The 23,872-nt window shown below is 35.5% G+C and overlaps 1 protein-coding gene and 2 non-coding genes across 4 annotated transcripts; 1 reads left to right on the forward strand and 2 right to left on the reverse strand.

Annotated features, from left to right (window-relative positions):
• The first annotated feature begins 6,136 nt into the window (after positions 1–6,136).
• Positions 6,137–6,243, forward strand: LOC146900847 (small nucleolar RNA R71). The gene has a single exon (XR_015024332.1). It is a non-coding gene; the product is annotated as a small nucleolar RNA R71 (small nucleolar RNA).
• An 8,721-nt stretch (positions 6,244–14,964) lies between these two features.
• On the reverse strand, positions 14,965–15,038 carry TRNAI-UAU (transfer RNA isoleucine (anticodon UAU)). The gene has a single exon. It is a non-coding gene; the product is annotated as a tRNA-Ile (tRNA).
• Positions 15,039–16,249: 1,211 nt separating this feature from the next.
• LOC146900849 (uncharacterized) lies at positions 16,250–20,059 on the reverse strand. Of its 2 annotated transcripts, none has more exons than XM_085732030.1 (6): positions 19,887–20,059; positions 19,280–19,381; positions 18,495–18,671; positions 17,735–17,833; positions 17,381–17,626; positions 16,250–16,739 (listed from the first exon to the last, which is right to left on the reverse strand). In XM_085732030.1, exons 2-6 carry the CDS (start codon positions 19,343–19,345, stop codon positions 16,455–16,457), a joined length of 873 nt encoding a protein of 290 aa, XP_085588156.1. In that variant the 5' UTR covers positions 19,346–19,381; positions 19,887–20,059; the 3' UTR covers positions 16,250–16,454. The 2 variants fall into 2 exon arrangements, with proteins under 2 accessions (XP_085588156.1, XP_085588157.1); XM_085732031.1 differs by lacking the exon at positions 19,887–20,059 and adding an exon at positions 19,462–19,633.
• Positions 20,060–23,872: the final 3,813 nt, after the last annotated feature.

The raw sequence follows: 23,872 nt of genomic DNA on the forward strand, positions 1-23,872 counted from the left end.
AAAATACTTGTTATTACAAAATAAAAATTATGGGGGAAGAGACACATGAAAATAATGAAAAACAAATTGTCTATATATAGGGGAAAAAATCAAGGCATGATCAATTTTGATTGGTTGATGAAAACTAAATTAGTCATGGTTCATCTTGATTGGCAAATAAAAAGATGAATGAGTCATAATTCAATTTGATTGGATGATAAGAAAGCATTAAATGAGATGAAGAATGTGAAGATGCCACATGTACTCTTCAAAAAAAATTAAGGCAAATATATATAATAAAGATATCTTATTTTACTTGATAATAAAATAAGTCACCCAACGTAACAACTTCACAAAATCATATACTCCTCATAATTCATTTATAAATCACTCAACTTCATGAATCATATAATTCACACATATCAATCATGTAATCACTTAAATCATAAATCATATAAGCATATATTTATAAATATATTCAAAACCTCGCTAAATTAATTAAATAATTAAGACGGGCGTTACATATTTCACTGTTTTGCAATTATTGTCTAGATTCACTTGTTCCAACATCAAGACTCCGCTCTCGCTTTATGAATTGATGTTTGGGATGATGGATTAACGATTATCAAACCCTCCGCTTTCGCTTCCACAGTTTGATAATTGTTAATCCACGTTAAGACGGTGAATCTAGATTAGAAATTAGGGTTACATAGAAATTAGGGTTTAGGCTTGTTTTGTTTAGGATTGAGTCATTAGACTCCCCAACAATCCCAAGACGAAGAAGTCTACTCACTCATGTTCATCGTAGACATGGGGGAAGAAGAGAGAAAAACAGTAAAATAAATTGCAAAGAAAGTAAAAGGGAAATAAAGACTTTTTATTGGAATAATACTTGAAATAAACAAAGTAAAGGATGAATGTTTTATGGTGGAGAGCTACTCTATTTATAGTTTTACACTTGACTTAGAAACTAAGCAACTAAAGGGATAAAACAGTAAAGCTGCAACAGGGTAACTTGGGCCCGAAGAAAAGCAGCAAAAGAGTGTTCTGGGGACGGGCACGGCCGTGCCACATGTTGGCACGGGCCGTGCCAAGCTTCTGAGTTTGGGGGAACATATTTTTGTCCCGTATCTTCGTATTCTTGCGCTGTATTTGCTCCAGTCCTCTTTCTTTCGCTCCAAGGCACCTTCCACCATATATTCATTCCTAAAATAAAATAAAAGACAATTTAAAGTAAAATATTCTAAAAGGAAATAAAATGCAATAAAATAAAACTAAATCTTAAATAAAACTAAACTAAATAAAGCATTAAATTAGACTATCTATGACTCATCAAACTCCCCCACACTTGAATCTTTGCTTGTCCTCAAGCAAAAGGCAACAGACATAGCAGCAACAAAAGATTATTATGGCAATATTAAGAACACATGTCTCAAAAGAAAGGCTTTGCTTCAAGTACACTAATTACAATTTCAAATACTTCTCATGAACCTATTCTACCCAACATCAAGTCTCAAGTGAGTGTGTGTGTGTGTGCAGTCCAACCCTTTTCTTGCTCCTGTATAAGACATATATTATGAGGAATAGGTTCTATCCTTAGTGCTACATATATTATGAGGAATAGGTTCTATCCTTAGTGCTAAGTAACCGAGAAAAGTCCTTTCTTCATTTCATATAAGAGTGATGGGAATTTAAGTTAAGATTGAATTAATTTAACAATTAAGCACAAGGGGCTGCAGATGCTTAGGGGCTATCTATCCTCGTAGGAAGTCTTCTCAGATGTAATTATCCTTTCCCCCTAGATTCAAAATCACCCTAAGCAGTGCTGCAAAATTATTATTTATTTCATCTCCGCGTAGGAAGTCTTTTTGGATGTAATTGTCCTTTCCCCCTAGCATTGATGAATTTGTTTCACTTTAGGTTCAAATTAGGGAGTCACCACCACAATTAGGAAGTTAGGGATTGTCCTTTCCCCCAAATGTTGGTGCCATTCTCCCGCCCCATTTTAACTTTAACAATTAAGAACATAGATTAATTTCCCACACAAACTTATACTACTTTTACTCTTAAGACTTTAAAGGGTCTAAGTTAACACTAAAGATAGAACGTGTTCCTTAAAATACCTATTCATACATTTGCTCAAGGATTGCAACCGGGTGCTTTTCTCATTGGAGAATTTCACAATAAAACATGATATGGGTATAGCAAGAACATAAGAAACACAAGAAACTACTTTTATGTATAAGAAGCAACCTTTAAGAAAGAGACGAAACAAAAAATTTCATGCCATTTTTTACATTAAAAACAAGCTATTAGTCATGCCTTTCACTATAAAAACAAAACAAAATAATAAAGTTCAAGGGAGTTTGGACACTACGACTCTAGACACTTTATTAGCCCCCCCCCCCCCCCCCCCCCCCCCTCCCACACTTAGGGGAAGCATTTCCTCAATGATTCAAAAAGAAAAATAAATTAAAGAAAAGAAGAAGAAGAAATAGAAGAAGATTAGGAGAAAGAGTGAAGAGAGAAAGGAAGAGAGGAAGAGGAAAGCTCACATGTTCTCATTGAGGTCCATAAGGAGGACCTTGGAGATTGAATTGGTGCATCATCCTTTGGAGCATTTCATTGTTTTCTTCCGACAAGCGGTTGCCCCTTTGGACATCATTTCTCAGCCCCAAAAGTTCTACACCTTGCCTTTGTTGCTCGGTGCTTATCCTCTCCACCTCGGTTCGCATCCATGCCCATCTTTCATCTTCATCAAGTTCACCGGTTTCATGGCCATGGTCCCCCTCTTGGTGCAAGTTAGCACCTTCTCACATGTCATGGTGCAAGTTAGCACCGTCTCCTTCATCATCTTATTGTTCTAGAACCTGCACATCATCAACATACAACCAATTTTCTTCCACCTCGGTGGTAGTCCGAGATGGGTTAGGAAGTAAAAACAAGATAGGCACATTTAGCTTGAGTTGGTAATGGAGGGGTGGACGTTGTTTAATGAAGTTCATAGCAATGAGGGTATCTATGTTGAGTCTATTGTTTCCCTCAATTGGTTTGATCCCCTCATCTTCACCTACTCCAAAACACCTAGCTATGTATGTGATGATGCCACCCACCACTATGTCTCCCCTACCGGGTGGTTTATTACCTAAGAAGTCTAGGTAGTCAATCAAATAGAAACATGTGTTGACGGGGTGGTTGTGGAGCATTGCCCATAACATGAACAATTCATCGGTTCTAGTGTTTCCTAGCTCGGTTCTACCCCAAATAGTGCAAGCCATTACCCTTTGGAGGTACCTAAGTACGGGGTTGTGGATGTTGCTAGCTTTGTTGGCTCTAGGAACATAGTTGGAAACGCCGGTGATACGTGTCCAAAAGGCAGCTGGGTGATAGTTATCCGGTTTTAGGCTAGGATCCCAATGATCATGACTATATCCTTCATTTGCAAAACCTAAGGCCTCACAAAAGTGCTGAAGTGACATGTCATAATCAATATTCATCAACCGAAAAACAACTCTATGGTTAGGGTTATCAAAATTCAACTTATCTTTAGTGAAAACAATTGAGCTTAAAAATTCATAAGTGAAGTTTTCATAACCCCGCATAGGTTTCAGCAAATCAGTCCAACCTAACTTTCCTATCAACCTAGAAACATCATCAAAAAGCTCTAGCACATCTAAAGTATTGGGATCAGGATAACGAGAAGGATGCAAGTGTTTAGAGATTAGAATTGTATACATGTCCCTTTGCTTGTTGTTTTTGAAGTTTATTCCATGATTCTTCACTTGTGCTTGCTTCTTTGGGGGAGGTCCTCCTTGAGAGCTTGCTGGTTCTTTACCACTTCTTCTTGAAGCCATTGACCCTTGTTGGAATTGGTTTTGAAGGTTTAGGGTTTGGGAAGATTTTTGGTGGAAAGGATTGGTTTAGGGTTGGGGTTGATGTTTAAGGAAGGTTTGTTGGTTTGGATGTGGAGATTGGTTAAGGTTTTGAAAGATTAGGGTTTTGGTGAATTATGGGTTTAAATGGATGAAAGATGTTTTTGATTGGTGGTCTTTGTTTTGGATGAAGTTTGTGGTTGATTGGTGAAAGAATTGAGTGATTTGGTTAAGAATTGAGGGAGATATGAGGGTTTGAAGGTTTGAAGGTTATGGAGGTTTAGAGAGAAGTTTGAAAGATGAAAGAGGGTTGTTGTTTGTGAATGAGGAAGAAGAAAGAAAAATTTGTATATATGGGGGTGTAGAGCTCGGGCACGGCCGTGCCACCTATTGGCACGGGTCGTGCCATCTTTCTGACTTCAACATTGCTTTTTTCCTTAAAAACTTGGCACGGCCGTGCCAATGCTAGCACGGGCCGTGCCACCTCTCTGGTCCTGGGGGCTTCAGAATTCTTCAATTTCTTGATTTTTTTCGAACTACACTTGGACAATTACCTACAAAACAACTTAAAACAAAGAAAAACAAAACAAAAGCAATTAAATGCGTGGGTTGCCTCCCACGAAGCGCTCTTTTAATGTCATTAGCTTGACGGTTAGAAAGAGTCCTTAGAATGGATTAAAGATATCATATTGTGTAGATGACGCCATAAAACGTTCTTTCACAACATGATCGTTAAGCATGCAACAAGAGTAAAGAGCGGGACCCTTCATAACATTTTCCAGCTCAAATCCTACCATCTTATCACTCACTTGAAATACTATCCTACCGTTCTTGACATCTATAAGAGCTCTCGCAGTGGCTAGGAAAGGTCTACCTAGGATTATGGGGACGTCTTCGTCCTCCGCAATGTCAACGACTACAAAATCAGTTGGGATATATATCCCTTCTATCTTAACGGGTATGTCCTCGACAAATCCTACAAGTTTCATGGTAGAACGATCATCTAGCTTCAACTCTATTTCGGTAGGTTTCAATTCTCCTATCCCTATCCTTTTAAGAAGAGACAAAGGCAGCAAACTAACACTAGCTCCTAAGTCACATAAGGCTTTGTTTATGGTTTCATTCCCAATTTCACACGGTATGGCAAAGCTACCTGGATCTCTAAGCTTAGGGGGTGCTTCTTGGATGATTGCACTAGTTTCCTTGGCCAAGGCTATTGTCTCATTATGCTCTATAGCCCTTTTCTTTGAAAAAATTTCCTTTAAAAACTTGGCATATAGAGGCATCCTAGACAAAGCTTCAGCAAAGGGAAGTTTAATGCAAATCTTCCTAAGTATGTTAACAAATTTTTCAAACTTACCCTCTAGTTTAAGCTTATCAAGATTTAAGGAGGATGGAGTTTTGTTTTCTTCAAGCGGTTTTGCTTCTTCTATCACAATTTTATCACCTAAAGGCTTGACATTTTCTTTCCCAATGTTTTTAACCTTAGCAAAAGTTTCGCCTAACTTACTACCCCCAAAAGATATAACATTAACTTGGGCTTTGGGATTGGCTTCGGTTTGACCAGGAAAGACTCCCGTTGTTTGGGAAGAGGTAGCCACTTGTTGGGCTATTTGAGCGATTTGAGTTTCAAGCATTTTAGAGTGAGTAGCAATAGAATCAACCTTGGTATTGAGCTTGGAAAGAGAATCATTCAGAAATCCAGTTTGGTTTTTAAATTCTTGAAGTTGTTTGGTTTGGTTGGCAATAGAGTTTTCCAACAAAATTTCCAAATTGGATTTCTGAGTGAATCTTTGGTTGTTTGCATAACCGGGTGGTGCTACTTGTCCATAGGGATTTTGGTTTTTATAAAAATTTTGATTTTGTCTCATCCCTTGGTTGTATTGAGCATAATTCATTTGCTCAACACCGTTAATAGCACTACCTAGTTGGCAATCAACACCAGCATGACCAGTTATACCACATATTTCACAAGAAGGAGTAGGAGCAGAATTGATAGCACTAACATTGAGTTTTTCAAGTTTTTCGATTAGTGTATCAATTTTAGAAGCAAGGTGGTCATAGTTAGACACTTCGTATATACCTGCCTCCTTTTTGGAGGATGAAGAACTAGTGATGGCTCTCTCGTCGGTCCATTTGTAATGATTTTGAGCCATGTCTTCAATCAGGGCATACGCCTCCGTGTAGTTCTTGTTCATAGTGCTCCACCTGCAGCTGCATCAACAGACATCTTAGTGGTATAAGACAAGCCATTATAAAAAGTGTGGACTATAAGCCACTTCTCTAGGCCATGGTGGAGACAAAGTCTTAGCATTTCTTTGAAACGCTCACACGCATCATAGAGAGATTCCCCATCTTTTTGGTTGAACCGCGTGATTTGGTCTCTAAGTTTAGCGGTTTTAGATGGTGGAAAGAAACGGGCAAGGAATGCTTGCCTCATCTGATCCCATGAAGTAATGGAACCGACTTTGAGGGAATGGAACCAAGCGCTAGCTCTATCCCTTAAGGAAAAGGGAAAGAGATGAAGTCTTACGGCCTCTTGGTTCTCCTTCATGGTTCCACTAATTCGTAGGAAAACAGAGATGTGAAGATTGGGATCCTCAGTGGGGGATCCCGAGAATTGGTTTTGCTGCACCAAGTTAAGTAGGGCAGGCTTAATTTCAAAATTGTCATCCTCAACCGTTGGGTACACAATAACTGCTTGTGGCTCAGCCGTAGACGGCGTTGCATACTCTTTGAGAGTGCGATTGGCCATGGCGGTGTTATTTCGTGCGTCTCTCATTCATCTATGCAAATACCTTTCGATCTCGTTGATTATTACAACTCGATTTCTGGTTTTTCACATAAAAAATTGAGAACCCAAGAAGTTAATGATAACAGAAAATTAAAAATAAAAAGAAAAGAGAAAGAAGAAGAGAGAATTCTAATCACTAAGAAAAAGTTAATCAAATTAGTTAACTCCCCGGCAACGGCGCCAAAAACTTGATAGGGCCAAACCGCAAGTGCACGGCCTATCGAAGTAATAGTAGTAAGTAAAAGTATCGTTCCGCAAGGGAGTTATTCAACTTAATTAACCTTTAGTGAATAATTAGAGGGAGAGAAAGTTTAGTAAAAAGGGGTTTTGATTGCTGAAGATAAAAACAATATTAATAAAAAGCCTCGGGATCATTAGTTCATCATAATGACAAATCCTTCACTAGACAAGACCTAAACATCTAATTTCATGGTTTACACACTGATTTCTAAAGACCGGTTTCCCTTAGCCCCTCACCTTTCCGATGAAAGTCCGGTGAGAGTTTACTTCTAGCAACCAAGCCTATTTCGCTGACATGATTACTAGAAGATGCATAGAGGATTGAAACTACTCTTTGTCTCAATAATTGCAAAGACTATTTCACTGTTTTGCAATTATTGTCTAGATTCACTTGTTCCAACATCAAGACTCCGCTCTCGCTTTATGAATTGATGTTTGGGATGATGGATTAACGATTATCAAACCCTCCGCTTTCGCTTCCACAGTTTGATAATTGTTAATCCACGTTAAGACGGTGAATCTAGATTAGAAATTAGGGTTACATAGAAATTAGGGTTTAGGCTTGTTTTGTTTAGGATTGAGTCATTAGACTCCCCAACAATCCCAAGACGAAGAAGTCTACTCACTCATGTTCATCGTAGACATGGGGGAAGAAGAGAGAAAACAGTAAAATAAATTGCAAAGAAAGTAAAAGGGAAATAAAGACTTTTTATTGAAATAATACTTGAAATAAACAAAGTAAATGATGAATGTTTTATGGTGGAGAGCTACTCTATTTATAGCTTTACACTTGACTTAGAAACTAAGCAACTAAAGGGATAAAACAGTAAAGCTGCAACAGGGTAACTTAGGCCCGAAGAAAAGCAGCAAAAGAGTGTTCTGGGGACGGGCACGGCCGTGCCACATGTTGGCATGGGCCGTGCCAAGCTTCTGAGTTTGGGGGAACATATTTTTGTCCCGTATCTTCGTATTCTTGCGTTGTATTTGCTCCAGTCCTCTTTCTTTCGCTCCAAGGCACCTTCCACCATATATTCATTCCTAAAATAAAATAAAAGACAATTTAAAGTAAAATATTCTAAAAGGAAATAAAATGCAATAAAATAAAACTAAATCTTAAATAAAACTAAACTAAATAAAGCATTAAATTAGACTATCTATGACTCATCACTGACCCGCTCAAGCGGACGTGCCTGACGGTGTGCAGCATATGGGGCCATGACAACCCTCGTCAAATCTAGCGCATCTAGATAGTTCTTGTAGTTGTCCACCGTGCCTAAACCATGCAGTGGCACAAAAAGCATCGCGCGTGGATATAAATTCTCCACATATCCGTCCCAGACATCCTTGCTTCCCATACCTATGAATTGATGAAACACACAAGCCTGCACCAAAGACAACCACATATAAATATACATACCATATACACTTAAATTAAAAAAAATAAAACATAGTTCTTAATTTATACCTGCAACAAACTCAAGTATCCTGCCACCTGACTGGTGTTCCAACGTGCAGCATTGTTGAGCTCCTTATACAACTGAGTTAGTGCCGTAGCTCCCCATGAAAAACTAGCACAAATATCAAGGTCTCTGAAGTACTTCAGGTCGACAACATGGACATTCCACTGGCTTTTGTCACTGAAGATCGTGATCCCCACCAAGTATAGCAAATATATGCGGACAGCCTGGTCCCGCAACCTCTCCACCTCCTCAGTCACACCATACTCGTCCGCCAAATCCCTCTGCTCCTTCAAACTCTCCTTGAATATCCTCTCCAAGTAGTTAAATCTGCAATGTGCACCTTTGGTCTTCTCGACCTCTTTGAGTGCATCACTCAGATCAGACCCCAAGTACTCCACCATCCATTCCACCGCCTCGTCCGGTGATATGGACTCGTGGGACAGGAGCATGCCGTCAATGGGGATATGCAGCAAAGAGGCCACATCATCAAGTGTGACTGTCATCTCCCCAAACGGAAGGTGGAAGCTGGAAGTCTCCTCGTGCCACCTCTCCACGAACGCACAAATCAGCCCATGATCAATAATCGTGTAGCTCGTATCCTGGAGCCAACCAAAGGCCTGTGCGACGCAATCTGCTCTCCCATCACCGTGCAGCCATGATAAGTCTGGTGTCATCATCATGCATCGCCTCTATCTTCTTTCCGTTGTTGATGCATTTTAATTTTCCACGCCACTGCAAATATTTAAAATTAATAAAGCGAGTTTAAACTCATGGCTTCACAAACATATTTAACAATAAATAAACCAGTCAGATATAAACAGTACATAACCAAGCAGTTTCAGATATAAAGTGAGCTTCATATATAAAGTGAGTTTAACAGTACATACCACGCCATCAGCCGCCTTCCTGGCCACGTGCACATGGTACCTCCACAGCAGGTCAGTCTGGTGTGGGCCACCAGGATAGTCATCTAGTAGCTCAGGGTCCACCACCTTCTCCTTCTTCTTTCGCCTTTGATGTGGCTCGGCATCTTCCATGTCCTCGTCCATACCCTGCAGCTCCTCCTTAAGCTCTTGCTCATCTGTATGCTGCAAATCCACATCAGTCTGCTCCTCCTCCATGGGCATATAATGTTGCTGCTCCGGCTGATCCTCGACATCAGCACGACGTACTCTAGCACCCCGACGTCTCGGAGGAACAACACCTTCAGCCTCCATCTGTTGCCTACGCGCTCTCCTACGAGAAGCATGCCCTGCCTCCCTTACGCGCTGAGTATTAGACGTTGAACCTTCTGTAACATTCAAATTAGGGTAATCAAACATCACAATCAAACAGCATAATCAAACAGCACAAACCAGAAGCAAAACAACATTCTGGGTTTGTCCGGATTTTGAAATCCGGATGACCAACAACCTAGTCCGGAAAACGAAGTCCGGATTGCATTCGAACATAATTCAAAAAAAAAACGAACTAATTGAACTTGCATGTATACAGAAATCGAACTTACCTTCCATGATGTTTGACAAGGGTTGAAATGCGGTGCTTTTGAGCAAGAAAACTCCAAATTTGGACAAGATTTGTGGTGTTCGGAATTTGGGATAATGTAGAGAGAGTGAGTGAATGGGGAAAGTGAAACTGTGAAACTGTAAAAATGGGGGGTGAAGTTCCTTTTATACTTCGCATTTGTCTGGATTCTATATTCCGAAAAATGTATACATAGAGCGCGCGAGAAGGTCATAGGGTGGGAAAAGTAAATCTCTTTTTTTATTAACTCATAGGCCCAATGTTCTACTTCAATTATATTATGTAAATTATTTTGATAATATCCAACCATTCTTCAATTATGTATAAATAATAAGTTTGCAATTTTAATTTCAATAATACTAATTAGATCTGAAAAAATATTTTGTAGAAATTCATAATTCATGTTTTATTCGACATTTGTCAGTTTTACTTCTCCATTTTGAACACAAAGGAGTAAGATTTGGATTTTAAAGAAAATGGCACATAATTTTTTAAGATGAGACCTAAAGCAAAAGCTTAAGGAATCTCACACTTGGGTTGGGTTTGTGCAAGGACTATGGTCATGCTTCCTCTAACAAATTTCTATCTATAGATAGATACTAATGTGGTTATTAAATTAAACTTCATCTAATTTTTCTACCGAGATAATCTTTATATTAGGGGTGTTAACAGGAGTGTGCCCGTTCCAAAGCCACAAAAAGTTGTCGGGTTAACATATTAACTTCCCAAAAACAGGCCCAAAATTTAAAATACAATTTTTTACTTAATTAAAATACAATTAGTAAACAAAAAATGGTTGGATTGGATGATTAGTTTTCTCGCATTCAACTTAATAGATTAGCAAGTCGGTCTAGTCGATCAATGTCACCTAATTCACCCTACCATTTTTGGTGGATTACACCAGTTGAATCAACGTATCTAACTCGATTTGCCATCCCTACATAATTGTATCCAATTGACATTTTATTTATTATTACCAAAAGAAATTAAAAAGAAGAAAACTAGTCATACAAGGCTATGCGTAATAATGTGTCATTTTACCGCAGAAGAAGTATGTTTAACTGAAGGAATGAAAAAGTTTTTCACGTTCCCATAAGCAACAAAAATTAGTGCAAAAGTCCTCTTTTTTAACATAGAGTAGCAGTCATCAAATTTCATACTCGTCACTTTTAATGGCCTAGATCATGCACCAAGACATCTAGACCATTAAGAGTCACGAGCATGAAATTTGGTGACTGCACCAAGAAATTTGGATGCATTGTGCATCTACTTCTTTATGGCAAAGTACAATATTTGTTCCTCTGATGAACACGAAGTAATTTTGTTTGTTAGTTTGGTTGTGCGGTGTGCTTCTCACATTTACCCAAAATTCGCGGCGGCAAACTTTCCACATCGAAGTTTGGTTTGTAGCTTTTGTGAAATCGTGGTGGAAGCATGTATGATCATCATTATCTATAGGGTTTTTTTTTGTTTTGGTACAAGCTAAGGGAAAATTTTATTTGGAAGATTTTGTGAAGTAATAGTTTTACCCCAAATAAAAAAAAACTATGTAGTTTACAGCTAAACTTGAAATGATTCCTTAGACTTAATTATCTTCACCACAACGACGTAAAAAAAGAACTAATTAGTATATGGTACCAAAATTCAACATGACTTCCAAAGTGTGTATTGCCTTTCAGCCAGCTTAAGAAACATTGTTTCGTTTTATTAAATGACAAATTAGCACATTGCAATGACAAAGGTTGTGATAGAAAGCAATTCGATGGGGATGAATCTGGCTTTTGATTTGTCCTATTTTCCAAATTTATTTTGTTCAATGAATGGTTATGTCAAGGGTTAAAACCAATGAGCCATAATCCAATTTCAACTTTCATGTTTGGGTCACGTTACTTATAGTGGCTTGCTCGTGATTAAACAATATGCTCTGATAAATCACAAACTGTTGAAGGGAAATGAAATTCTTGTGAAACAAGATGTCACATGCACCAAAAGCCCTTTGTCTCCCTTTTTATATTCCTATTTCAGATTTTATTTTTTACTACTTACAACTCTCTTCCAATTCAAATATAAACATTTACTACTTACAACTCTCTTCCAATTCAAATATAAACATATAAACACATTTACTACTTATTTATTTTTTACTACTTACAACTCTCTTCCAATTCAAATATAAACAAAATGATTAGTCATTTTTTCGTATTAGATGGGATAAAATTTAGAAATGTACTTATAAATTGTAGGCTTAAATGCATTTTACCCCTCCTATTTTGGCTTAATTTGGATTTTACCCCCTATTTTAAAATTCGGAATTTTACCCCATATTTTATATTTTTCAGGATTTTTGCCCACTCTATTACATTTGAGTTCATTTTCGCTGATGTGGCAGTGCAGATGTGACATATATTATATTATTTTATTATGCAGAAAACGAGCGAAACCAGAAAATAATAATTAAAATTTCAAGCTTGAAATATAATTTATCCTGTCACATTTAGGAGAAATTTTTTGCTTTTTCTGATTCGTTAAATAATTGATGTATCTGGACTATATTATAATTCAGATTCATCAATTATTTAATAAATTTAAAAAACAAAAGTTGTTTATAAATTTATAATTCAGATTCATCAATTATTTAATAAATTTAAAAAACAAAAGTTGTTTATAAATTTGACAGAAGAGATTACACGATCACCAACCATCATAAATATGATTTGTCAATATCTTTTGAAACAATATAGGGTGTATATCTTGTTTGCACCTACTATCATAAATTATTTGTTATTTACTTTGATTTGATTAAAGTTTTTTTGTTTTACTGAATAATGCGATTAAACTTTTTTCTCGTTTACCTGAATGTGATTAAATTTTATGAAAATACATTTGCTGTGATACATCCATTATTTTATTTTATTTTAGTTTTTTTTGCGATTAAACTTTTTTCTCGTTTACCTGAATGTGATTAAATTTTATGAAAATACATTTGCTGTGATACATCCATTATTTTATTTTATTTTAGTTTTTTTTTAAAGATTTATTTATTTATTAATTTTTTTTTTAGTAAAAATGTTACTCCTATGATACAGCCATTAGCTGCGATTGACCAAGAAAAAAGACATTAGCCGTGAATATACAGCCATTAGCTGCGATTGACCAAGAAAAAAGACATTAGCCGTGAATTGTGATGCTTGTGTAAATACTTTTTTTTTTCAGTAGTTTTTTTTTTGGTAGTCGAGATTCGAACCCCGAACTTGCATATACTATGCATTGTCCATACCAACTGAGCTAAGCTCACGCGGACTTTTGTCAATAGTTTATCGGTTAAAAAAATTCACTTTATAAGTGAACAAATGAGGTGTCTGAAGTTCGAACCTCAATATTTGTATATATTATGCATTATCTCTTACCAAGTGAGTTAAGTTCACATAGATTGCTCGTGTAAATACTTTATCTTACGAACAATTCATCCAGCCCATGGAAGCTTATTTTATTTTTTGTAAGAAGTGGGGTATATATATATATATATATATATATATATATATATATATATATATATATATATATATATATGAGGAGGGATATTTTGACTCCAAGAGTAAGTTCAAAAACTTACTCCAAATCATGACTCTCTATTTTCTTTTCATCTAACGGTTGAAACCAGTCATTTATTTCCTTTGCGTGAGCAGAAAAGTAGGTAGACTACTGTAGTTTTCTGAAAAAACAAAAAGTTGTTCTTTTCTGTCATCATCTTCCTTGTAGAAAAAACCGTCCCTTAATTTATCAAAAATTAATTGCCTTTAGCCGATGAAATTTTTAAGGGATTATTTACTAAATCTATGCATTGCATCGTTGATATCTTCCAATTCAAAATAAAAAATCTAGTATGAATGTATGAGAACAGGTTGGACACAGAAGCACGAGAACAGGTTGGACACAAAATAAAAAATCTTCCAATTCCAATTCGTTGATATCTATGCATTGCCTTTAGCCCTCTCACTTGATACAATTTAAACACAGAAGCACGAGAACAGGTTGGACCACCATAAAACTTTCAATTCAAAGGAGTTTGTATGAATGTATGAATGAATTTCCAAAACCTAATCCGCTGCACTTGTGAAGGCGCTCACAGCGAGTTTCAGTAAATGTAGGAGAAAAAAATTCCATACATGAGTGATAATTACTAATTAATCACTACTTAATCACAACCATTAACTAATAACCACATCAAGGGTCATGATTTGGAGTAAGTTTTTGAACTTACTCTTGGAGTCAAAATATCTCTCCCCTATATATATATATATATATATATATATATATATATGGGTTATGATAGAAGACACCTTTTATGAAGGTGTCTTTTATCAAGTTACTCTATGAGCATTTGCGAAAAGACACCAACTTACTTTTATGAAGGTGTCTTTTAGCAAAGTTATAACTAAAAAGTGAAAATCACACCTTAAGGTGTGACTTGTTAAAAGACACCACCAAAGGGTGGCTTGTAACAAAACCATATATATATATATATATATATATATATATATATATATATATATATATATATATATATATATATATATATATATATATATATATATAAATGTTTTTTGTATTCATCCCTCAATGCATGCTCGAAGAAGACTTGAGTGAAAGTATTGTCCAATAATTTCCGTATGACAAGCAAGGAAGTTAAACAAAGATTATTGTGTTGACTAGAGAGATGCTCTATGATCTCTTTAAACAAATGTTCTTTGATGAGAGCTCGTGTAGAATGCTCTATGATTGAAGCAAAAAACAAAGCAGCGTAGGAAACGCATCCACACATTATGCATGTATAAAAAATATTATATGATTTGTTTACTTTCTATTGTTTGTTAGACATATAAAGAAGGGTATACTAGTAAAAGAAAAGAGTATATGGCTAGTCATAAAAATGATAATTTAAATTGACTAAAAGGGAAAAGACAATTAATGCAAAACAAGTCATGTAGTGTATGATTGGAGCAAAATAAGGCAGGGTAGGAAATGCATCCAAATCACATGCATAAAAGTAGGGTACACGTTTGGTCATAATAATGAAAAGGAAAAAAAACAAAACTGGTCCCGGCGGGGCTCGAACCCGCGACCTTCGGCTCATAAGACCAACGCTCTAACCAACTGAGCTACGGGACCTGTTTGCTAAAGTAGTGAACTAATTATTATCTAACTATGTTTACGAACTAAATAAATAAATAAGAGTCTATATTAACCCACTTTAATTAAGAAATGTTTTTAACTGCGGTGACTCAGTTTTGAATTTTTTTCACACATTTATGAAGTTTGTTTGTCTCTGACACTGGAATCATTTTATTTTTCTCCATATTGATATGATTATTTACCCTTTAATATTTTTATTAGTCTCTTGAAAGGGCATGAAAGTTCATAATAGTTTATTAATCACTTGACACTAGAACAATTCTTTCATGCCTATATGAGTATTGGTGATCATAGAATCTTTAGTCACTTGAAAACTCACTTAGGAACAATAAAACAATTATATCAATGGCTTAGTTATATGCTTTCTTACCCAAAACTTTGACATGATAAGGGTAAAAATTGTAGAAAGTTTTTTAATAAAAATCCAGGAGGTACCAATTTCATTCCAAAGGATGCTGAATACGCCAAAATTTTGGACTGAAAACTCAATGAATTTCATACTGGTATTTAATTTTGGTTAATTTTATGTTGCACATGTGAGATAAATTTTGCATTACATCATATATAAGTTGGTTTTCACTATTGAATCAAAAAAATCTCAAAATTAGATCAATTAAGACATGATGAAATTTACTGATCTAATAATATGGTCTAGCTTATATTGATACATTTCAAAAAAAAAAAAACACCACACAAATTACATCTTTTTTTCCTAGCAAAAACTCGTGCTCAAAATAAAAAATATTATTTTTCATTTTATTTTAAGCACGGACTTTTCTGGTCCAAGTGTTTTTATTTTTATTATGAATTATTTTTCTTAGTTAATAGTTGTAGTTTTTCTGATAGTTGCGGGTCTGCATTAGGCAAATCCATATATAGTGTCTATACTTGGGGACAAAAATTCTTAATTTTACTGGTTCTAATTTATTCAAAGTTCAATAATTTAATACTAGACAAAACTTCAAGTCCACCAGAATTTTCTTTGCCAAAATCTAGAAGAATTCTTTGGAATTTCACTTAAGAGTCGTGGAAGTAAATGCTTGCCGGCAATAACAAGGCATGAAAAGCGTGACAATAATGTGCATTTTGTCTTCTAGCCAAAACAAGCCATTGATGGAATTAAAGCCACTAGAACTATTTTGCACGATCTACAGACTACAGATTTGAGTCAAATGACAGATACGTAGTTGGAATATCAAATCATAGGAGCCACACCCTTAATACTCTTTTATTGAGGTGTTGGAATATCAATGAAAATATGAGGATTACAGTAACTAGCCATTATGAATAAAACTATATAGCACTGTTTATCCACCTCCTTAATAACTAGCCACAAAATACAGTTTGGATGTAATAACAATTATCATATGAAAACTTGATCAACTAACTATACTAGGCCACTGGTTCTGGTGCTACCTCTGCCCCAGAATGGCCATTCTTAGTGGTGAAGGGCTTCTCATCATCAATTCCCCAGAACTTGGCAGTTTTCACATCCTCTTCAGTCATCAACCGTGAGAATTCTTCATGGTCATACTTTAAAGTAGTTTTTCCACCAAATTCGCTAGGAAGGTTATCCATGTCGAAGAGTGATTTCATCAACTCCACACTGTCCTTACTGTTGGGATAAACAAACTTTACCTTCTGAGCTGTCTTGGGATCCAGGAAGTACTTTATAGCCTATCAAAATGAAAGCAACTTCAAATTTGTTAAATGGAAGAGGTCGCTGTTAAAAACTCATGATTCAACCTCAAATCATAAGCACAAGAAGGTGACCAAATTCCATAAAGAACGGAAATGGATTCTCTCCATTGAAACGAGAAAAGAGTGAGAGATAAACCTTTGCATAGAAAAAAGGTAAGACTTGTAAGGAGAGGTTTTTAATATGAAAAATAGGAGATGAAAGTTTAAGGGTGAGATTAAAAACACATGAAAGAACACAGGAGAAAAAACAAATGGATAAGACCGGGACATAAATCGGGGACTGTGGGAAGGGGCCCATGGGAAATCATGTCAGGACTTGCTTTCAAAAATAATACTAATTGTATAAATTTGAAAGTCTTATCGAGTTTAATGTGCAGAAAGGGAAACAATATGGTTTGGATCATCAATATCAATGTTCTATAATTGGTGAGACAGAAAAATACACTTACAACACAATGATGGCCAAGTATTGTTTGATCTTTAAAATAAAATATAAATGAGAAAAATTACAACCATGCGATGTGACCTACCACCTAAAGATTAGAAAAACTAACTACATAACGGCATGTGACAATGAAGCAGAACAAATATACTTGCAGCAGGGAAGGAGTACATACCTTGTAGAAAGCCTGAAATATTCTTGGTGGGTTGTGCAGAATAGCTATACCAAGCCTTTCCGGATAGTGGCCTTGTAAAATGTGAATAATCTCACGAGCAGTTTTAGTAGAAATCTTTGTGCTAAATGAAAATCCTGTGAAGTCTATCAACCATGACATTTGTTCTTGACCATCGGAAAGATTAAGCACGGCATTTTCCAACAGATAGACTAAATGCTTGATATTATTTTCTTCTGATACTGTGTTCTGACAGAAGGAAACAGATTAAACAGAGTTAGCTGACCAGTTATGTACAAGAATCCTTGTTGTTAACTACATATATCTTTAATAATGAAAGTACATCTTAGTTCAAACCTGCATCCCTGGTCTCATTATAAGCACTGTCCTCCCATGTATGTCATGAAAGTTAGCTATGGAGACTTTTCCTGTCTCGCCCTCATGTGCTACTTCAGCCTGAATTTACCAACCATTGAACTGTAAATATAAGTTTATGATGCATGAAAGAGAAATATGCATAAATAGCCTATCATTTAATGATAACTACATTTAGTCCTAACAGGCTATGCATATCTTAAACTCATGCGGTAGGTAACACATCGTTTTTGGAACTAAATGTATTCTGAAGCTAATGTATGATCTTAATTAATTTTAGAACTACAGCTCAACAATGATAGCAACTTAACTTTTACAATTGAAACTTAGATGCATGTTGTTGTTGACTTTACATTTGAGTAATCTGGACAGTGGACACTTAAATATTGATTTAAAATCCAAGAATAACGTTTCTCCAAGAAAAAACTAGAAATAGTATAGAATAGAGAGAAATATCTGGCAGCAGACTAAAAATTAAAGAAAAAATATAGAAGAATCATACAAAGAAATGAATTGTGTTTGCTAAGAGAATGGGAAAAATAACACATCATCCATTAAGTAAGGTCAACACAAGTTAGACACTAGAAGAAAAATAGCAGAACTCCAGAAGACTTGTGCGTCATCAATTTGTCAAGTTGTTTATGGCATGGATTAATGTTACAATTATAAAATGTTCATGATACAAAAGTTTTGGTATCACAATTGAGTATGTGAAGGCCAAAGTTAGATAAATCAAACTAACCCAACGGATTTCCTCAGGCTTATAAGTAGACCTCCACTTGAGTGATTCCTCCAACATTTTCTTGGCTTTATCAACATTCCAGTTTCGTGCTTCTAAATATCTCCTTAAACATGCATCTGTGCAATACTTCAACCGACGCCCAGATAAAGGCCCAATAGCAGCTCTTAGTTCAGCCACCTGTTCATAGATCCAGGTACAATCAAAATCACACCAGATCCTTTCAGAGACAAAGCATAAAAAATTTCCTATTATCATTACATGATACCATAGAGAGAAGATCTAATGCAATCAAAATCACCAGCTATTTTTATTTAGAACTTTTTTCAATAATTATACATAAAAATAAAAATTCTGAAATTTTTCAGTGAATCCGAGTATTGCCTAGCTGGAAGTGTGGTATTAATCCCCCAAGATACTCAGATCTATTTGTTTTTGGATAAGCAAACAGCCAAACATTAGTGATTAATTTGTTAAGCAAAACAAATATCAATAGCATGGATCGAATCCAAAACCTCTTACATAGAACTCATTATGTTCTATACAGAGTCAAAGAAAATATAAGCAAAAACGAGTCAAAGAAAGTTACGTATCTGGACCAAATTTTGGACCAGATACATCAATTTTCTTTGAATCATTTTTACTTGTATTTTGTTATGATTCGAGACACCCGTGTCACACCATTTTGGTAAATTATGAATATACATAACATAGCCACAAACGAAAACGTGTGTTTGGATTAACAATGAGTTTAGGGAAATCACGGTCGCAAAATAAACTTAATTTACCTTAGCTTCCTGAGTTAAAGAAGCGTTCTCCGGCTGATTCTGGGTTTGTCTTCTAAGAAGGAACATGTTGCCTCCAAAAAAATGTACTTCCCAACCAACAACCTACAGCAGAAAATTTGAAATAAGATTAATGTTGTTCTTTCATTTCATTCCAAACAAAATTAATTAATGAATCCACCTACACTGTACTACTAATCACGTGTATAGCTATAACCTATAGCATCCGATTCAGAATTTAACCAAAAACAACAAAAAAAATTAGGTGAACTTTTCCAGCAGTCAACATTTTCAACCTGAATTATTGTTCTCTTCTGAAATCGATTTACTTTTTTCAAAGTTATTTCGTCTTTTTCTACTTTTGAACTCAAATCACAAACAGGTAAAGGAATTTTTTTATTCGAACATAGTAGCGTTGACTTCAAGCTAAAAAACAATAATTATAATCTAAAAATGAAAATACTAAAACATTTTCTCTGATTAATACAGTAATTATCAGTGAAAATTCATAAACCAAAACTGCATAACACAGAATTAAAACGCACGTGAAGATTATAAATCTGAGAAGTAAAAAATTATATAAATCAATAATCGATAATTGGTAACGAACCTGGAGAAAATGAGAGAGGAATGGTATAGTGTTATGTTTTTATATCATAGTGTTATGGTTTTATTTAATTTGATTAAGTTGGGAAATGAAAGAAAGAGTGTAGTTTAGTTAGTACACTAATGAAATGAAGAAGGTGAAGGACACGCGAATTTTGATATAGTGTTGTGACTTGTGAACGAAACGGTCACCGTTTGTAATTGTATATAGAGAGGACTGACAAAGAGAGAGAATAAGATACCGTAGCGGCTGAGATGGGGGGTTGTAGTAGTAGGTAGCCTCATCTTTCCCATTCACTTCATTTAATTAATTAATCACATCTTTTTTGACCAATAATTAAATGGATCCTCCTCCTTTCAAACAAAAATAAATGGATCTCATAAATAATACTGCACGAAAATATAAATAAATAAAAAAAAACTAGGAAATATAAATAAATAAAGAAATAACCATTACTTGACCAAAAAATTAAAATAACCATTAAAAAAATTAAATAAATAAATAGCTTCATTTTTAGGCGAGAAGAAAGCTCTTAGACCATCCCCAATGGTGGTGTCTTTACCAATTAAGACACCGTACCTAATAGGTACCCCCATTGGGGAATTTTTTTTTTGGGGTCTCTTAAGACCCGGGGTCTTATTTAAGACCCCCAACTTTAAACGGGACCCACACGCTTTTAATATTAAAAAATTGAAATGTAGTGATATAAAGTTATTGATAGTTGATTAGTGGGTCCCATTTAAGAACTTTGTGTGAGATCTGGGTTGGAGGGATTGAGTGCTTATTAGGAACTACTATTAAAAAACGATAAAAGAGTGATGTGTACGTGTGGGACCCATTTAAGTACCCAAAAATGAGTGTCTCCATTGTGGATGCTCTTACGATCTCTATGATATTGTGTAAGTCTAGCAAAACAAATTTTCTATGTCCAGCAAGAAAGTTCACATGGTCTCTTTTTTTAGTCAAGTAGTTTTTTTTTGTTTTACTTTTTTAGTTAAAATGAGATATATCACCACAAGTGAAAAAAAAAACTACTATCTAGCACAAGTGTGCATAGGAGAGCAAATCAAAGTTACATCATAGTATCTAGAGGAAACAAAAAAAACGACAGTCAACCTATACCCAAGCATGTAAGGGGTTGTTGCCACCACATATGATAACCAAAAGGAAAACAGACATTGTTAGCTTTTAGCCAACCTAAGGAACAAAATTTAACTTTTTCCACTAGTTGCATAATCGATTTAACTTTATTAGGGAAGAGCATGTGGTTCCTTTCATTCCAAACCACCCAAACAGTGCAAAGCCAGAATAAATTGCAAAAAAGAACGTCGCGGTTTAAAACCACCTGAAGAATAAGCAAATTGTGTAAAATGATGCAAAATGTGTTGGGGATCCACAAAGTACACACCAATCCAAGTCTTTAAATGTTGCCAAAGAGAACTGAAAGTAGGACAATGAATTAAAAGATGATATACTGATTCATTATCACCCCATCCTAACACACATAATTGAGAATCAATTGAAATAACGCCACGACACATCAAGTTGTCCTTTGTAGGCTACCGGTTGCGGAGGAGGCGCCACATGCAAATTGAGGCATTTAAAGGAACATGTTTATACCAAACAGCATCTGAAACAGCGTCGTAGATATGCATCTCCTGCGTCATGGGAAGTTGATACACACCACGTACAGTTTAACTATCACCAACATTAGGGCGCCACTGCCAAGCATCTGTAACAAAATCCTGCAAGTTAACATTAGAAAGCAGAGACCTACACTCCCTCACTAGATCCTCCTCCCAAGCTAACAGACGCCGCCTCCCGCCCCAAGCATCACCTCCTTCACCCTAACCTAAGGAGTACATTTCTGCCACCGTCAGATCCTTAAAAATAGATAAATCAAATAGCCTCATAAACCTCTCCTAAGAGGAACCGCCCCCACCCAACAATCCGACCAAAAAAAGGTTGTAACCCCATTTCCAATCTTCATATGAATGTTCTCATCAAACCAACTCCCTCCCTCGGTACCCACCCCCTCACAACTTTTCACAATCTCCCTCCACCAAGCCGACCCCACCCCTCCCCCCTTCTTGCACTCGCCCCCTCACCTCACTATAAAGAGAAACCAACACCTTAAACCACAAACCCTCCATATCCACCAGACACCTCCAACACCATTTACCCAAAAGAGCAAGATTGAATTCTTTCAACCGCCTCACCCCCAAGCCTCCAAACACCTTACTAGTACAAATAGAATTCCAGTCAACCTAGGCAATTTTCCTATGGTCCTCACTCCCGCCCCAAAAAAAGTTAATTAAAATAGACTCAAGAAAGGAGATTATATCTGAGGGAGCTTTGAAGAAAGAAAGGGCGTAGACATGAAGAGAAGACAAGACGGATTTATGGAGAATCGGCCACCAAACTAGTCAAGTAGTTTATTGATTAGAAATTCACCTTGAATATAAGTGAAGTGTTCGGGGTTCGAACATCGTCCTTAAATATATTGTGCAATATCCTTACTAAGTTAAGTTCATGGACAATTCACACAATCTCTAATAGTTTATTCTTATAAGTTCATTTAATTAAAAACAAAATATGTTTGGTAGCTGTCATTTCTCACGAGATCAAGTTTTATTTGTAATTACAACGTTTTTTTTATAATTTAATTTAAGTAGTTTATAGCTTAAAACTTATAGTTTTTATTTATCTCAATTTTATCCATGTAATATTGATTGAAAATTTTAATTATTAATTAAATATTTCTTTTATGTTATTTCATATTTAACCATTAATTTTACTAAACGTTATAAATTTAATTAGGTTGTTTATCCGCTATCAAGTATGAGTTAACTTATCAATTATCTGTTATAAACTCATCTGATATAAGATAGTTTATCAGTTATTCACTACTTGTTATAAACTTAATCTATCTCATTTTTTCGAAAAATAACTTATATATATATATATATATAGAGAGAGAGAGAGAGAGAGAGAGGGGGGGGGGGGGGGGGGGGGGGGGCGTTGGGGTGGCACCTATAGTAGAAAATATTGTAAAAAAATATGCTTAGATGATATGGGAATGTAGACAAAATACATGTCGATTTCGTAGTAAGAAGAGTAGACCAGGTGGATGATAGTTAGATCACTAGAGGCAACGAAGATGACTTCAAATATGCTCCATTTAGTCCATAAAGGTTAAACAATCCAGTATGGTCTTGCAGCAATCAGAAATCAAATTTTATCTTCAGTTCACCACCCATTATTATTCTCATTCCAATTATCCCTTTCCAACTCAATTTGTTCCAACTTAACGGCCAAACCCATTTAAAATACTAGAATTTGAATCAAATTTTGGGGGAAATTAAGATTGGTGAAAAATAATAATGATGTAGTTGTAAAATTGAGCAATGAATGGGATTAAAGAATTAGGATTAATGCAAACATGTTGTTTGCTTTTTCTTCTCAAATCCGATCAACGTTTCGTTCTAATTTCGACGGGTACGGAAGATGAGAAGAGCAATGTTGAATTAGTTTGTATTGGCAGCGACGATATGAGGTTTGGACTATAGGGGTGACACTGTAAGCAACATGTGGAGGTTGACGGCAACGGACTATGATGCGAGGAAAAGACTATGATTTATTACTATTATTATTCTATTAAACACATAATTGTTTTTTAAGTTTAAATCTCAGCCCTTGAATATTATTTTGCCACCTGTCGTGCATCAATGACCTAAATGTACTAAATGGAGCATTGCCTAAATGTAACATATCTAAACTTGATGAAAACCTAGAAAAACTATTAAAAAGATTTAGAAATAAACGTCCATATAAAAGGTTGAAAATATCATTTATTTATATCTCAACATATTTGAGACTTTTTTAAAATAAAATAAGGGAAATGTTAACTAGTGCCCCCGGGGCACTGGTTAAAGACTTAAAATAGTAACTTTTTTATAAAATTATGAGTAATCAGTGCATTGAAAATT

Source organism: Medicago sativa, chromosome 8 (assembly GCF_051527215.1).
Source record: "Medicago sativa cultivar Bolivia chromosome 8, Bolivia_mono, whole genome shotgun sequence".
Lineage (NCBI taxonomy): Eukaryota > Viridiplantae > Streptophyta > Magnoliopsida > Fabales > Fabaceae > Medicago > Medicago sativa.